Source organism: Alnus glutinosa, chromosome 7, assembly GCF_958979055.1.
Source record: "Alnus glutinosa chromosome 7, dhAlnGlut1.1, whole genome shotgun sequence".
NCBI lineage: Eukaryota > Viridiplantae > Streptophyta > Magnoliopsida > Fagales > Betulaceae > Alnus > Alnus glutinosa.
In genome coordinates this window covers 5,247,367-5,264,679 of record NC_084892.1, presented here as the reverse complement: position 1 = coordinate 5,264,679, position 17,313 = coordinate 5,247,367, and the positions used below count along the sequence as shown (strand labels likewise).

Below are 17,313 nucleotides of genomic sequence, written 5' to 3'. Positions count from 1 at the left end.
TTCGCAAAATATTTAGCATGTTTTTCATTTATAAATACCACGGCTTCTTTCAAACTGGATTATAAGGGGTGCAAACCATGGTATTTATGTCCCCTTAACTCACTCCAGGGAATATCAAATCATAAAAATAACCAGGGTCACTCATGAAACAAATGGAAGTCACTCCGACCTATTAAAGACATGATGGATAGCAATGCACTATTTTCAGCTTTCTCGTTCTCTCTTATACAAGTATGACCAAATAAAGAAAATGGAAATGAGCAGATTGTACACAGGTTCTAGTTAGCAAAAAGGAAGTGTTACGAAATTCATAACCAACGCATATATCTTTCTCTACTAGTATCTCACGACGCCTTGGTTAGTATAGTAAGATTGCCTATCTTGATGGATTTTTTTTACAGAAAAAGCTAAATATTTGATACCTCAACCCAATATCCTGTTAGAGTTGCTATGCCGGATTGGGACATTTCAATCTGCCATGCTTTGTAAGCTAATTCACAAGCTCCGAGCAACCTTTTCATACAAATCACGGGGCCAATTCCTATTCAAATTATTAGCAAGAAAGCTTGCAATCTGCAGAGACAAAAATATTCACCCATCATTAAACAAGAACAGCACATACCAAAATCCAGATGATACTCCAGTATACGTCAATAATTACTTCAGAATCCAAAACCATTGCTACATTCTCCTAGTAGCCTAGTAGGCCTCTCTCTCTAATTCTCTCTCAAGTAAAATGAAGTTTGCAATTTCAAATATTATCAGATACACGACTTTTTTTAGGTAAGTAAATCTCAATTAAAAAAGCACAAGGAGCGCAACCCTGGTACATATGACACATGCAAGAGAAAGCACCCTATAAGAAAGAAAATAAAAATTAATTCCTAAAGTCCATAAGCTCCACAAACTCTAACAAATTGGGTAAACAAACCCTCCAGACACAAATATACGACATAAAGCACAACATTCTAAATTTTACTACTGGCTATGCTTCCCAAAATGCTATGTCCAACTAGCCAATGTGTCTTCCACCATTCTAGGCATGACCTGTTTAACCCTAAAGAAGCTAAATTCAAGAGAACACAGCTCTCAAACATTGAATGAGAACATAAACTCTTTTTGAACTTGAATGAAGCAAGCTCATTTCAACAAATCCAATCAGTAAACTTTACAAGTTAGATACACAAGCTAACCACCTTTAACTCCACTTGAAAGAATAATGGAGTTCCATGACACATCAGCAAATTAACACGACTCACTTTTATGAGCATCCTCGAATTCCATTTTGGCAATATAAAACAAAACAAAATAAGTGCCCTTCAAAGTACAAGTTTTAAGCTATCAAGAGGCTATAAGCAAAACAATAGTTGCAGGGAACACCGATGAAAGAATAACAGAAAGATAGCAGGAGAACTTTATTCATTTATTTCAACATACCTTAGCCCTCAAAGCACGAAGTGATCCATCAGAATCTGTCACATTGTCCAAGCAAGTGAGAGCAACCTTCAGAAGGTCTGGAACACAAGCTTGTACATGAAGAGATAAATTCTGGAACACATCAACAGTAATATCTGGCGCTCGTGGATCTAATGGGAGAAATGGAAGTTTGGCAACTTCCCTTAGAGCATCTAGATGATGGCCCATTATTGCTAACTTGTGGATTGACAATATTGCCTCAAGTTGTCTTAACATAGTTTGTTGCTCCAAAACATGCTCTCTCTCTTGAGGACTGCACAGCAAATTCAAGAGATCTTTAATTGGGGAAAACATTAAATAAAATACGGTGTACATAAATGTAAACCATGACATACATAATTAATAGAAATCATAGACAATGGCAGTTAACAGTTCAAAACTATTAAAGATTCAGTCATATTTTTCTAAATTTACTAATCAAAATTGACTTTTGGATCAAGTGTGAAGGTCCCAGTAATTCAAAAATACTAGATCGAAGCCGAGAAAATTAAATATCTAAATAATTGTTGCAGAAACCAAAAAAAAAATAACATAAAAGTCTGACGAAGGCAGCAGCAACATAACTCACCAATAGCTTCAGGAATAAATTTTAAACAAAAATTAATAAAAATTAAAGCAAAAACTCCATTAACAATTTTTGAAAAATCCAGATATTTCAAAGAGGATTCGGCATTTATTTTTAAAATTCACTGTAATGGTGAATAAATTGCTAATTATGAAAGTATAACAGCAAAACTCAATTTTTGCCATTTTAGACTCAAATGAGCGTTAGTGCTAATTAAGCTGGGGTCAACTTGAGTACTGTCACTCATTTGCTTAATAAATTGAACCTGGATGTAGTTAATGACTCTATACTACATCAATTCAAAATTGCATCATAATTTTAAAAGTATTGAACTTCAAATCCATTACAGAATATGAGCTCTTGATTTTAAAGCCCCTAACATCTCAGAAGGTTCGTCCTAGCTGAAAACATTTTGCCTCAATCTACCATTGACCTTAGGTGACAAAATACAAGAACAACATTGGCCAGGACTAGCCATAAACACCAAGAAGAACATATTGAAATGCTGAGTATTGAAATAACCTGACTTCAGGATAATATCTGTATGTCTCCAGTATCTCATTGCCAGAGTGAATGAGGCCAGCAGTCCGGCTCTCACCATCTAATCTACCATGTGAGAGGGCACATATTGCTTCAGAGAGGCACTTATTGATGGTATCCAGTGCCATTGAAAATGCCCCAACTCTCTTCTGAATTTCTATAGACTGAATTTTCATCAAAATGTAAGGGACAAAGCAAGACCAAAACATAAAGTTATTTAACACTGAAAGAGGAAAAGAAATTAGTTGAAGCAACGCCAATAAAAGAAAGAAACATTAACTGTTGAAGATGGCAGAAGCATGAAAAAAACCATAAATAAGTTAAATTAAGGGGAAAACAGAAGAAAGTAAAGATGTTCGAGACATAAAGATGTGTGTAAAAGATGTATATATAAGAATACCATTCAAGATTTTTAACCAATATGAAATGTCAACAAATAATTACATCATGGAGTCATTCCAAGTTCATTTTAACAAGGAAACGTTGTTCACCTACGAGTCTGAAGAATAGTTGAACCATGAAGTCATTCCCACTCCCAAAAGGTACTAGCACCTTTTGCAGATTAAACATAATATGGCCCACCACTAAGATTAAGAAGTAGGATAAGGAACAAACATAAAGATCCTATATGGCTATCTGAAAATCACTAATACTAAGGTAAATGAGGGTATAAACAATTCACAATTTATTCATAATAAACTCCAGAAATAAAGAAATTGAATAAGTAAAGAAATTAAGATTACTTTGTCATAAAGCCCAGCTTCGTGACACTGGCGAGCAGCTTCAAGCAGAAACTGATGTCTTGCTTTCGCATCAATCAAAAACCTTCCTAGTTGACCTTCTTCTCCAGTACCTCTTGAACCAAGTAAAAGATAGACCCCACCATCCCGTAACAACAGCTCAGTAAGGAGTTGCTTCAACATCAAGCTTCTCTGCCTTTGCTGATCCACATTACCTCTTCCTGTCCATGACAACTGTCCACCACCTACTGCAGCAGCAGCTTGGGCATAATATTCTAATGCCATTGATAGATCACTGTGGCGTAAATACACAGATCCATACTGCCTAATTATGCTGGATGCCTCAGCATAAGCATCCATCACTCCCAGTTTTTGCCCGGCACCAGCACCTTCAGAAAGGACAGCATGGTCTGCTAACACAATTGACATGTGGGCAGCATCAACGTTATATCCTTCATCTCCTGTTTCCTTTGACCAGTATAAGACACCCGGTAGCAACTGGATGCTTAAAAGCAAAACATCAGGGTATACCAGAGGGTCCTTTCCATTTTTGGTATAATATGATGGATCAAATTTGTTCAGGTAGACCTGCAAATCATCCAAACTGTATGGTACCAATCCCTCATTCTGAATAACAGATGAGACTCCACTTGAGTAGTCTCGTACTGCAGACAGTTTGAACCATAAGAAATCCTCTATAGTATTGAACAGATTTGGTAGATCTCTAAGCAGGCGGTCAATTTGCCTGCGAGAACCGGATATGATAGCATACAACAACAACTTTTCTTGTCATACGCAGCTCGTCCAACCCGATCACCCATTCTTAACATTTTCTCACACTCTTCTGATGCAGCAACTGCAGTCTCAACTGGCACCATCCCTCCAGTATTGATCCACTCTGCAAGCTGTCAAAAAGGAAGAATGACTAAGGTCAAACAAAATATAGGGTAATACCCCAACAATCACTGACTTTTGATGCGATTCTATTGGCACTCCTTTAAGTTTCCAATTTTTCTACTCACAATCCTAGTGGTATCCTGTTGTCCTAATCAACTAATTCTATCATCTTCTTGTTTTAATCATGAACAAAAGTTATTCTCATATGACTAATGGAATATCAGAGGGAGGGTTGAGTGAGGGTTAGGGTCACCAGCATCACAGCTAAATAATAACCATCAATGATTTTAACAAAAAGAGAATTGAAGTAGTTGATCAAAGCAATTGGAAACTATAGGAGGTTTGATTGGAAAAATTGAAAACCAAAGGGATGTTAATATTGCATTCAGGGACATATGTATAGGTTCATTTTACCCTAAAATAAAGTCTTATCAATAACCAGTGAACAATACATACCAGGGGAGCAAATTGGTGTGATGCGCGGGATGACAGAGCCACATTTCTTACTTCATCATAATATCCAGTCCTCAAGCAAAAATATATCTGTCACGCATAAAGAATAGGATTTAGTAAAAAACAAAGTTATTTGAAAGTAGGGAAAAAATAGTCTATAGTAAAAACTAAAACAATATAAGTTTAACATGTAAAGCAATCAAATCTATCAGAGGGAAAAAAAAAATTCTCAGAAAACAAAAGGGAACTGGTAGCTTCTATTCCACGTCTATTTGTGCTTTCATATGGTACTGCTCTTGCTTACTATTTCAAAAGTGACAGACCCAAGATACACTAAAAACAAGTCAATATCTCCTTTAAATTATATCTAAAAATAATGGCCAGTAGAGTGTGGACCACAATTCCCAAACAGCCTATTTTGACAAAGAGAGAAGAAAAAAAAAAGTGCAGAAACAATTCAACAATTGAGACGCCTCTGAATCTGATTCAGTTACCCTCCTTTAAAGCAAGATAGCCTTAAGGACTAGAGGTTGAAGTTTCAAACAACTTCACGAGGCTTTAAAGGAGAAACTACGGGAGACCGCAGCCACAAAATCTATTTTAGAAGTGCGATGCGAACCCTGTAGATCATAAATATCACATGCACAAACTACCAGTACCAGGACACCTTACTTATAAGTTCTTCAAATAATAAATTAACATGCTTAATAGCTTAAACATGACCAAATTTAGCAGTCATGCAATGGATTACTTCAAAATTTGACATCAGTCATTGATTGGAACTTGTGAATTGCATTGCGTATTTCAAACTAATCAGCTTTATACATAACTTGAAATCTGAAAAAATTTGAGAACCCATGAAAAAAAAATATAGGGGCAGAAGAAAACTTTCTTTCATATCATAAATTAAAACAAGTAGATTGATTAACGAAATGCAAGCTAGATTACAAAATAAAAATATAAGTATTCAAGACCTGCTGCCAGGTGGTATCAACAGGAGGTTGTCTACGAGCATCACCTGCATCAAAATCCAGAACTCCATAATCCCTTAAACGAATCTGCACAAAAATAAATAAAATTAAAACATAATTAATTTTTGTCAGGATGATATAACGCGTCTTATATGTGATTCCAGAAAATTCAATGGCAAAATGCTAACAAACCCGAAGAAAGGCGCGGACTCTTTGCAAATTTCCAACAGCCCCACCAAGAGCAGCCTATATGAGATCAAAAGATGTTCACAAAACATGAGTGTAGAAATAACCAATGCAAATATAAGCTTTGAAACAACCATTTCCAAGAGATCTGTACTTCATGTTTTCATACATATCGAATGAGCAAGATGCTTATAGAATAAATATTTTTTGGTGGGGGAAGCTTTTTAATCATTACCAAAAGTAAAGTTCATATGAACACGCAACAATAGATCAAGCGTTCAACCAACGAAGGAGAAGCAATAATCAAATAAACTAAAAGATCTATAACAAAACACATAAGCATTCATTAACAAAATTCAGTTTGGAAATGTTAACATCAGCATTAAAATAATACAATACTCGACAAAATTATAACCTGTGCAGGATGACTTTGTATTGTATCCATGATATATTTCTCATGCCCCCATTCCAGGTGGCGCCTTGCACCAATGATTAGTGACATCTTCTTTGAAACATTATGTTGCATAGTTGAATCCTCACACATCAGCATCTGTAAAAAATGAAATGCGAGTAACTACTTGTATTAAAAAGAGAATATTATATATAAAATAACAAGCTCACAGACTAGAATATATCAAACAAGCTAAGCGCAATGTTAGAGCTTACACCTGAATGAGGTGCCATATCTTCTGCATGTTAACAGATTTTCCACTAGATCCCTCAATGCCCAAACTTTCATAAGCACCCTTGAAAGCTGTAGCAGACTAGTAAAAAGAATAAACAGCGAGTACATCATTCATATAGAAAATATAAAATACACAACAAAGCCAACTTTGAATTAAAGAACCTGTCACCTAAAGTAAAAGAGCCTAAGAAACACATAACAGAAGCCAACTTCAAGTAAAACAATCTAAGATCAAAAGTACAATGAAAGAAAAAGGCAATATAACTTAACAGTATGATGTATCAGAAGTACAGATATGCTGCAAACTGGATTCCTAATAAGCATTAAGATGACAACATCTCATGTTCAATTGTAACTTTACCATTCGTACCAATACTTAGCTGATTATTAAAAAAAAAAAAAGCAATCAGGCCACTCGAGCTTAGATGCCTTTCAACATGTAGTAATAATTTAAAAGGCAGTAACCATCCTTACCTTAAATGGTAAGCCACGCTCCCTCGCATTGTTCAGATTCTTCACAACTTCAGCATAGACTGTTGCCTTTTTATCGAGGATAGGCTTGTTTGCTAGAGGTATGAGATCCATGCTAGATGGACCGGGTGGAACTTGAGAGCTAGATGCAATGGACACTGATTGACCAGGATGAGAACCCCCGGAGCGGGTTTCAATCATATTAGTTCTGGGTAATGTTGAAATTCGGCTTAAACTCTGAAGAAAATCGCGTTTTTCCTTTTGCCAATCGTCCTGTTATTACAAATAAAATTATACACAGCATTCAAAGTTCAAAGCGCAATAAGCAAGGAAATCAACTCACAATCAGGGTTAAAAAGCCCAGTACAAAAAGAAAAATCCTAATAAAATATGTTGGATTTATTATGGATGGTCCAAAATGGATACTACATAATGAAAATTTTGAAGCTAAAATGCAGCTCCAAGAAATACCTATAAATGTGTGTGCACGCGCGCGCATGTGAGTATGTGAAAGCATCATGTCCAAATATAAAGAAACAAACCCAAAAATTTGAATAGGGTAAAAATAAGTCAACCTGCAAAACTTTCATCATGTAATCATTAAAGCTTCTGAGACTCCTGAATGGCTGAGACCATTGCCATCTCATGAACCTGAGAAGAAATATCACATACACCATTATCAAGATACCAATACCAAACACTCTCAAAAGTGCAAGTGGAAAGTGGCTGAATACTCTGTGAGGTACTCAAAAGAAAGCAAATTCATGAAAGCAAATTAGAATAATCTTTGTCAGGATAAAGAAGCTGTACTACAACAGCACAATCAAACTGCATGTTCATGTTGGAAGGGGGAAGAGGCCAGGGGACGGAATGGAGAAAGAGACAGACAATAGTTTAGTTATAACAGTTCTAACTTTTCATTTGCAAGTAGACAGATAGGTGAAACAACACTTCGATACGATAGCAAATTCAAGTTTATTAGCTAGATCTATAGAAAGATGCATCAAATAAAAGTTAAAGTTGAAGATTGAAAGAAAGCAAAATTAAAAGAAATTAAAAATAAAATAAAAATTAAAAAATCTGATAGAGAATCAATTATTTCTCAAATATCCCAATAAATCTTGCCGTACTGCTTTACCAAAAGCCATATTGATGCAGTAGAAATAATGAGATGCATGGGGCGTTACAAAGTGTTACTTATGGAAAATAGATGCATCTCTGAGCTTGAAACAGAGATGTGAACATATAAATGAAGAATGACTGAGAAAGAAGTTCTTCCAAACAAAAGATCCCCAGCACTTTAATCTGGGGCCCAAAGAGTGCTAATTCTGAACATGCATATGGGCAGTGCAGATTGAATAAAAATTGACACTTCCTAAAGCAGATGGCAGCCTTTGTTTACATCACCAGGCATTTGCTTATGACTTCGACAACCAGATTCCTAGAAATTACAACGAATTCAGATTTTCCCCCATTTTCAAGAAAAATCAATCCTACTTGTGTATGAAGTCATTCACAATTTTGCACTTAAGAAATCAGCTGAAATACATTCAAAGCTTAATTTATTTACAAATAATGCAATACATCACCCCCTCCACCCCCACCCCCAAAACAAACAAAAAAAATGGCTTGGTCCCCCATAGCATTTGGTGCATGGAGATTGGTTTTTTGGTTGGGGGACCACGTCAAATAGGCTTTGGGGATGGGGTAATGAATAGAATTACTCATTATTTATAGTTAGTTCATCACTAATTCTAAATTTAGAAGCTTCACAGGAAACGAATTTTGTTAGGGGTCCTAAACAAATGGAAAGTACAAGTTAGGGGGACGAGCCCTGCTTCATAACATATTAAACTTTATTACTTAAACCAATGAAAGAAATCTTAGGTATCAAAGGCAAGATAGCAAGAGCTGGTTACACTGGAAACTTAATTGCGTGGAACAAGGAGGTTATGCCCATCTCCTTTGACCAACCATTAAGTGGTAACCTACCATCTATAGCTAGGATCATCATCATACCTAATGAACTTCCATTATGCAGAGAATTAATTTTTTTTTTTTTTTAAAAAAAGTACATATATATGAACAAGAACCCCCCCCCCCCCCCAAAAAAAAAAAATATATATATATATATATATATAGAGAGAGAGAGAGAGAGAGAGAGAGAGAGAGAGCACGTCAAAACACCCCCAGAACAAGCTGGGAGCTGTGTTCCTTGCTCTTGTTGGTCAACTGGTAGATTTTCAAGAATCTCTTCTAAGCCTAGAACCAGAACTAATTTAAACTTGAACTTTGAATTGGTCTTCAGCCACTTCCGAGTAAAAAATCTGTATCTTATTAGTATATTTGAAACTAAAATATAGAATATGAGCATCATCATATATTTAACATAGCAAGTCAAGCAATCTATATTGAATATGAGCATCATCATGAATTTAACAGAGCAAGTCAAGCAATCTATACAGAATATGAGCATCGTCATGTATTTAACAGAGCAAGTCAAGCAAGATTGCTGATGAGCATTGACTCTTTAAAATTTGCAGTACCAGTGAGTAAGTAATGACAGACATGTAATCATAACTGTGGAGGAAATAGCTATCCAAAAAGTCATTTATCTATACCACAAGTAATTCTGAGTCTTTGAATCATGTTAGCACCAAAGTTAGAATGCAAAAGAATGTACAAGCATCAAACGCACGAATAGTTATAAGTGTTGTATTCATAACATACAATTCATAACAAAATTTGACAGGAAAACTATTAAAGTTTGCATCCCCAACGTAATTCATAATTTTCAAAGCAGTAACTGCCAACCAAATACATATTTCAGGCCATCCCACATAATTTGAAACAAATAAACATATCAAATTATCTTCAAAGCATTCCAAAGGTTAAAGAAATTCAAAGGACGTGATAGTAGGCCTGATGGTGAGGGACAAAGCTAGGAAAACTCTAAGGGCTTGTTTTTTCAAAAAATCTGGAGGTAAAACAACAAAAAAGTTCCTTTTTTCTTTATTCCAATTGCCCCCCTCCTCAAAAAAAAGATTGCATGATAGTAAAAAAATCTAAGTCAGATTCTTAGTGAAAATTTTTGAAGAAAGAAAATTACCTGCTGCAAATACTCTTCGACACTTGTTGCTTCAGCAGGAAAAACATCCTCAAATGTTGTCTTCACATAAAAGTATAAGAAAAGAAAGTAAAGATCAAATAATAAGCAAAGAGATATCATAATATTCATAAAAGAACAATCATATAAAGATTGCAAAAAAAAAAAAAAGCATTTAGACAAGGAAAAGTAGAACCATGAAAGCAAAAGCAAAGGTAACTTGAGAGTAACAACTACTATGATAGAGATTAAATCAAAAGAATGATAAAACAAAGCGCAAATAGGACTATGGATTTCTTTCTTGATAAGCAATATCATACATGCAGCATACATAGAGGGCATGAGGAAAAGCAGCGACTTTTAAAAATTATATGGTCCAAAGCCTCTAGACATATATGGTTTTAAGCATATTGTATCTATTCTTATATTTTGAAATCAATATAATTGATGTTTAGCATTTTAATTCGCATCTATGAGCTTGTCTCAGTGATTTGCACTTGAGGAAAGTACTTCCCAGTCATTATATGAATCCTCCCTCCTATATCACATTAACATATTGTATGAACCTGGGCTAAAATTGTCAAATTCACTGGCAGGAGAATGAAATTCATGCATTGAGTAGATCATATCCATGTACTCAGCCAGATTTCATTATAGAGTGTGGAATCTGCATATTCCTTGCCTTTTGCAACAAATTATGTATCCTAGATATAAACATGGATAAGAACCATAAGAATTTGATCTTATTCAACCTAATAGGCGATATCTTTTATAAATCATTCTTTTATATATTTTTTTTTTTATAAGTAATAAAATTCCATAAAAAGCGCAGAGAGGCGCAACTTTAGTATACAAGAAGTATACAAAAGTGTCCCTAATCAGATGAAACAAAAGAACATGAATGTAAAAACTCAGCGAACATAACACATTCTTTTATATATTTTTACTTGTTAGTTTTCTTTTCAATCAAATGTATTCATGGTGTTCAATACGTACCTAAGATAAAGGTGGTAAAAATCTTCTGAAAAATTTACATCTAAAGCCACTCAAGACATGTCCATATATAATTACCATATGCAGCCAATAAGGCTAGGTTATATACATTAAGTAGAATGCAAATAATATTTTACCTTCAATTCAAAAGACTTCAGATCCCGTGCAAGTTGCTCTGCATTTATTCCCTCACGTGCAAGAAGCCTGTAAATGCAACAACAGAGATAGTAGATATCATTCTAATCTTTTCTTGGCAACAAAATTGTAAATTCAAGTAATAATACGTGTGAGAATTATACAACAAGAATCATAGAGGAACCTTGTGGCAGCAATAGATTGAGAAGGAGCCTCAGCTCGGACAGTTTTTGCTTTGAGCTTCTTAGATAATGTTTCTAACTGATCTAAGTTTCTCTGAAATAGATACAAATCATTAACTCAGAAACAAGAAAATTTTAAAAAAAAAAAAATTTTTTAAAAAAAAAGATGTATTTTTTTTTTTTTGATAAGTAATTGCAATTTTATTAAAAAACAGCGTAAGGCGCCCCTAGTACACACGGAGTATACAAGAAGCAACAGCCTCACAACCGACCCGACAAGGAACAACCCACAAAACAACCCAACCCTAATCCCCTAAAGCTCACAATCTTCAATCATATCCCATCGCCTATGTTCCTCATCAAGGGCAGAGAGGAAAGCCATAGTTCTATCCCCCTTTTCCCCGAAATACGAAGAGCATGCCATAGACAACTCCAAAGGAGATATAGTCTGGAGTTGTTTTCCTTGACCCACCACCGGCTTTGGCTTCCTCCCTTTACATTTGTACTGAATTAAAGGCTTGGAGGTGGGTTCTTCCAGGGAGGAGGAAGGAAGAATCCTCCCTTCCGGCGAGCCCATCTCAATGGAAACTAGTGGACCCACAGCAGAATTCTCCGACCCACGACCCGCCTCTGAGGAAGCCAAAGAAGAAACCGGAAGAGGAAAATGAGAAGATTCGGTGACAAGAACGGGATCCGGAACCGAAACCGAATTTGACAAATCCGAACCCATATCCGATCCCTGACAAATCCTCCCACCGGCTTTCCTACGCCTAGAGGGATAGTTCGCGTCACCATAGTTGATGGAACTCTGCAAATTTAGAAGTTCCCTTTTCCATCACCATAGTTGATGGAACTCTGCAAAAAAAAAGATGTATATGCACACCAAATGCCCAGTTTCTTTCATCTACTAGTTATTTTTTCTAGGAATACCAACCGATGATTTTTTATGACAATAATCCCCAATTTCTTTTATAAATATCTACCACTCTCTTTTTCTTCAGTAGCAATAAGTTCCGTATGCAGAAAAGGGACTCTCTTTTTCACACTCTTTTTGTTAAAAATATTCATGATGTATGCTCTATTCGGGTGGCTAGCAAGATGTTCTTTTTAGTAACTAAACTTGTTACTTTTCTCCATGAAAAATATGGATAAACTGTGATAAGTGTGTGGAGATAGTAAAAAACTAAGAACTTAACATTTAAAATATAATCCACAAGCCACAACCATTCATATTTTTGGATAAACTTGCATGATGGTGAATTATATGTAAGCGTTTGTTGACCACTCAATAACAAAAATACAATAAGATCAATGCTTATCATTGTTGTTAAGGCTGCAAATTAATAAGGCCCATACATGAAAAACTTGTTGCATCCAATCAATATGACCAATCCTTATTACAAACAATGAAGTAAAAGATGAGGAGCGCCACATTCATTCCAGCTCATTCAGCCAATCACACTCCATACAAGTAAAGCCACAGCTAGACATCAACTAATGCAGCGTGGAACTAAAGGAAAGCACAGGTAGGGCAGGCTTCCTCACAATAATCCAGATTCGTTCTCAACAAAGACAGACTGATTTTCCTCATTATGATTGATACTGATTTTATTCATTATAATTGATATGTATTTTTCTTTTATTTTCAGCTTACAAACCTGTATATATTGGGATGTATAGCTCACTGTAATGTATTCATTCAGAGATAATACAAGTCTAATATTATTTCAAACTTTTGTTAGCCATTTCCGTCATCTCCAACTCATTTACACCCCTACACACACACACACACACACACACATAGTCTTTTGGAATATAAGCAAAACCCATAAATTAATTCACGTCTCAGCAATCTGCTGCAACAAGTGAGTTACTCGGAACATGTTATTACTGGTTTCTTGGCACAGACAAAGAAGCAAAGAGTTCCACGATGAATAATTAGGGACGATTCCCATTTGTACCATATGTGAAAGGAGCTCCAAAGCCTTGTCAAAATTTCCCTTCCTACAAAGAGCGTCGATCAAGGGATTATAACTTGTTATATCGAGAATGCAACCCCTCCCAACCATGTCATTCATGAGCTTCAAAGCACTGCTAACTTTTCCCTGCCTGCAAAACCCACTGATCAGGGCATTGAATGTTGGTGCAACTGGAAAATAATCAAGATGAACCATCTCATTCACCAGTTCAAACGCTTCACGCACACATCCTTGTTGGCAAAATCCATGGATTAAATGATCATAAACAACAACACTTGGAGCTCCCCCTTCTCCAAGCATCTGATCAAAAACCTTCTTTGCATCCTCAATAGCTCCCTCCGCACAGAAATTTAAAATGCTCAAGCTCCTATCAACAGCTCTAGGAAATAACTTCCCCATCATGGTCAGAAATGCGAGTGCTTCATCCAACTGATTTTTCTTATACAGACCATATAGCACACTGTTATAAGGACTAATACGAATCCCAGATCCCACCTTATTCTCCTCCATTAATTCCAAAATCTTAAACCCATCTTCCATCCTGCCTCCTGAACACAAAGCTTTAATTAGTGTATCGTATGTAACAAAACTCCAGTTAATCCCATCTGTTTTCATCTCTTTAAACAGATCAAGAGCCAAATCCAACATCCTATACTCACAAAATCCAGAGATCAAAATGTTGTAGGTGTCTACATTTGGAAGGCAGCCCTTCCTCTCCATCTCCATCAGAAAGGAATACCCCACTTTCATTTTCCCTAATCTACAAAAACCCTTTATCAAAGTATTATAAGCCACAATGTCAATCACACCTCCCTTACTCTCCAATCTCTCCAAAATCTCAACAGCCTCAGTTACACGACCAACATTGCAGAGAAGTTCCAGAACCTTAGTTACTGAAACAACATCGGGCACATACCCCAAACTGAAGCACTTCTCCAACAGAACCAGAGCTTGAACCAAATTCTCTTCTTTAGAGTAAGCAGATATTAAGACATTAAAAGTCACATCATTGGGCTCCTTCATTTCATTCATCAAGCTCCTTGCTCTCCCAGTTTTCCCATTCCTGCAAAGTGCATGAAGTAATGTGTTATAAATTACGGTATTTGGTGTAATTCCCCTTGACTTCATCGCTTGCAATAGCTTAAAGCCATCACCAATCCTATCAGTCAAGCAAAGCCCTTTCATTAAGATCCCAAAAGTGTAATCATCGCCTTCAACACCACTTCCCATCATTCTCTTCCTATAAAACCATCTAGCCAAATCAATATCGTCCATGACAAGAACATTTAGTATTGAATTGAAAATCTTCAAACACGGTTTCTTTTCAAACTGAGAAACCAAGTCAACCACTTTGATCACTTGCTTAACCATACGTGCCCGCCCGAGACCACGGATGATCGTTACGAAAATGTCGTCATCTGGGGGTGACCCGATTGAGTTGGGCATTTCGTCGAGCAGATCCTTTACAGTATCAAAGCAACGGAAAGCACATAGATTGCGAATTAAAGCACGGTAGGTGGACTGCGAGTGGCTGAAGTGGGGGAGTTTGGAAGCCCATCTGAAGGTTTCGAGGGCTTGGGAGGCCGATTTCTGGTTTAGTATCAAATGGGCAATCTGCTCCTGGGTTGGGACAGGATATGATGATGTGGAGGAGGAGGATGAAATGGGTTTTGATTTTCGGCGGAGAAGAAGAAACCTTTGATATGCTTCTGGGGAGAAGACTGCAAGAGTTGAAGAGTTGGAGATTTTGGGCATCGAGGAATGCTTTTGTTTTACAACCTGTGTTCCCAAAGGCCGAGAAAGATGAAGAGCATCTCCAGATATGTTGTCGTGGATGGTCCTTGTTATGAGAGTCCTCAGGCCCGTCGGCTTGATCATTGGTACTTTAGCACGTTGATCCACGAGCGACCCATAAGAGAATCTATCCGCGAACGACAAAGCGACAGTCTGACGAACTGTTCAAGGTTTGAGAGTTAATCAATAGCAGCAAGAACCTTAAGAAAAACCAAGAAACCAAAACAAAACAAAGATTCAACCCACAAAGATAATATACAACTCATATATATATATATATATATATATATATATATATATATATAGTACAAAAGAAACTTTTAAGAAGTCCTCTAAAAAATTTTAACTCAGAAACAAGAAAATTTTAAAAAAAAAAGATGTATATGCACACCAAATGCCCAGTTTCTTTCATCTACTAGTTATTTTTTCTAGGAATACCAACCGACGATTTTTTATGACAATAATCCCCAATTTCTTTTATAAATATCTACCACTCTCTTTTTCTTCAGTAGCAATAAGTTCCGTATGCAGAAAAGGGACCCTTAAGCTTTGTTTAGATAAATTAAAATTTTCTTGATCTAGTTGACTGCTATACAAGTATCTGCCCTGGTTTGCACGAAAATATTTCCTTCCTGTGTGGGGGGCATAGAACTAAACAAAACACTCAAAGTTTAATCATGTTTTATTGAGTTTTGCCCCGTATCATAGGAAGCAACAGAGGATTTCTTGTACCATGCTGACCCGTTGCTGGCAAATTCTTGAAAAGGATCTTGGCCACAATAATGATTTATTTCTGAAAAGTAATCAACTCAACCGGTCTAGACAAAGACTTAAATTCGGCTCCACTGACTCTTTTTTAGTATTATTATTCAAAGGTCGCGAACAATTATAAATAACAATTAATTCAAACTTCAACTTCGTTACCCCTCATGCATTTTATTAGCAAACAAACTGAGCAGAATCGGATGTGAGAGATGAACCTAACTAGTTGCATTAGGCTCAGATGAGCACAGATTTTCTAAATCCTTTTTATTAGTTTGTTTTATTTTCCTACATTTTCTCTGATGGAAAAAAGGAGCGACAAAATAAAAAAATTAAGTCTAAAATGGTATTCTCAAATCTCGAGGTTATTATAAACTTTGTCTAGGTTTTAATATCTTTACTTTCCCGTCATTCCTCTCAAACATTGAAATTCCAACACTCTTTCTCTCTATTTTTCTCCATTTTCTCGGAAAGCAAAAGGCGGTCTAGACTGAACAAACGGACAACAAGAGTACTTAAACATTAGTATTTCACGAATCTTCGGCTAACAATAACTTCCTTGTTCCTTCATTTTTCTCAGCAAGCAAAACCTCAAGCCAAAATCCAAAACATGAAGAAATCACGTTTTATTCTTTAAATTTTCCTACATTTTATCGGGAACCAAACAGAAAAACTGTGAAAGAGAGTAGGGTGGAACCTGAAGAGGAGGGAACTGAGCGGAAGGACCGGATTGTTCGAGAAGCTTCGTGGAGGAGTGGAGCAGGTCCGTCCAGCCACTGAAGCCTTGCTCGCTCGCCATTGCTAATACAACTACTACTTTTTAGCTCCCACTCGGTGAGACTGTGAGAGGGAAGAAGGTTTCTTAGCGAGCCCTAAAAAATTTAAAAGGTGTTCCTACATTGTCGATGGAGCTACTCTACCCAAATGGCGCGGGTCGGGTTTGCTTTCCACTAACAAAAAATAAGTAAAATTCACTTAACTCTCTAAATTTTCGCCCCTTCTATAATTATCCTTATAATTTTCAAAAAAATCTTAATTTAATATATTAACCTTTCAATTTTTTCTATTAACATTTTTCGTTAAATCTAGTTAAAAATTTTAAAATATCTCTATTTTAAAAAAACAAAATATAAAAATTTACAAAAATTCAGGGTGCAAATGTTTTTGTAAATACTATCAAATTATAATCAAAAAGCCTAAATTCTTGTAAATTTTTTATTTTTTAATTCTAAAAAAAATAGGTATTATGGGAATGTTGATACTCTTTTGTTAAGATTTCTACTAAATCCTAACCGATGGTAAAATTTAAAAAAAAAAAATTGAAAGAAAAATATACTAAATTGAAAGCTTTTAAAGTTATAAGGAATAATTACAAATA

General features: G+C 35.9%; 1 protein-coding gene and 1 pseudogene across 1 annotated transcript; both read right to left on the bottom strand.

The window, feature by feature from the left end:
- Window positions 1-16,774, bottom strand: LOC133872636 (nuclear pore complex protein NUP93A-like; annotated as a pseudogene).
- Window positions 13,142-16,767, bottom strand: LOC133872637 (pentatricopeptide repeat-containing protein At2g17525, mitochondrial-like). Its single transcript, XM_062310218.1, has 2 exons — window positions 16,633-16,767; window positions 13,142-15,334 (listed from the first exon to the last, which is right to left on the bottom strand). Exon 2 carries the CDS (start codon window positions 15,255-15,257, stop codon window positions 13,239-13,241), a length of 2,019 nt encoding a protein of 672 aa, XP_062166202.1. The 5' UTR covers window positions 15,258-15,334; window positions 16,633-16,767; the 3' UTR covers window positions 13,142-13,238.
- Window positions 16,775-17,313: the final 539 nt, after the last annotated feature.

Excerpts from the sequence above, each read along its gene's own strand:
- LOC133872637 (XM_062310218.1), bottom strand. The coding sequence starts at position 15,257 with ATGATCAAGCCGACGGGCCTGAGGACTCTCATAACAAGGACCATCCAC.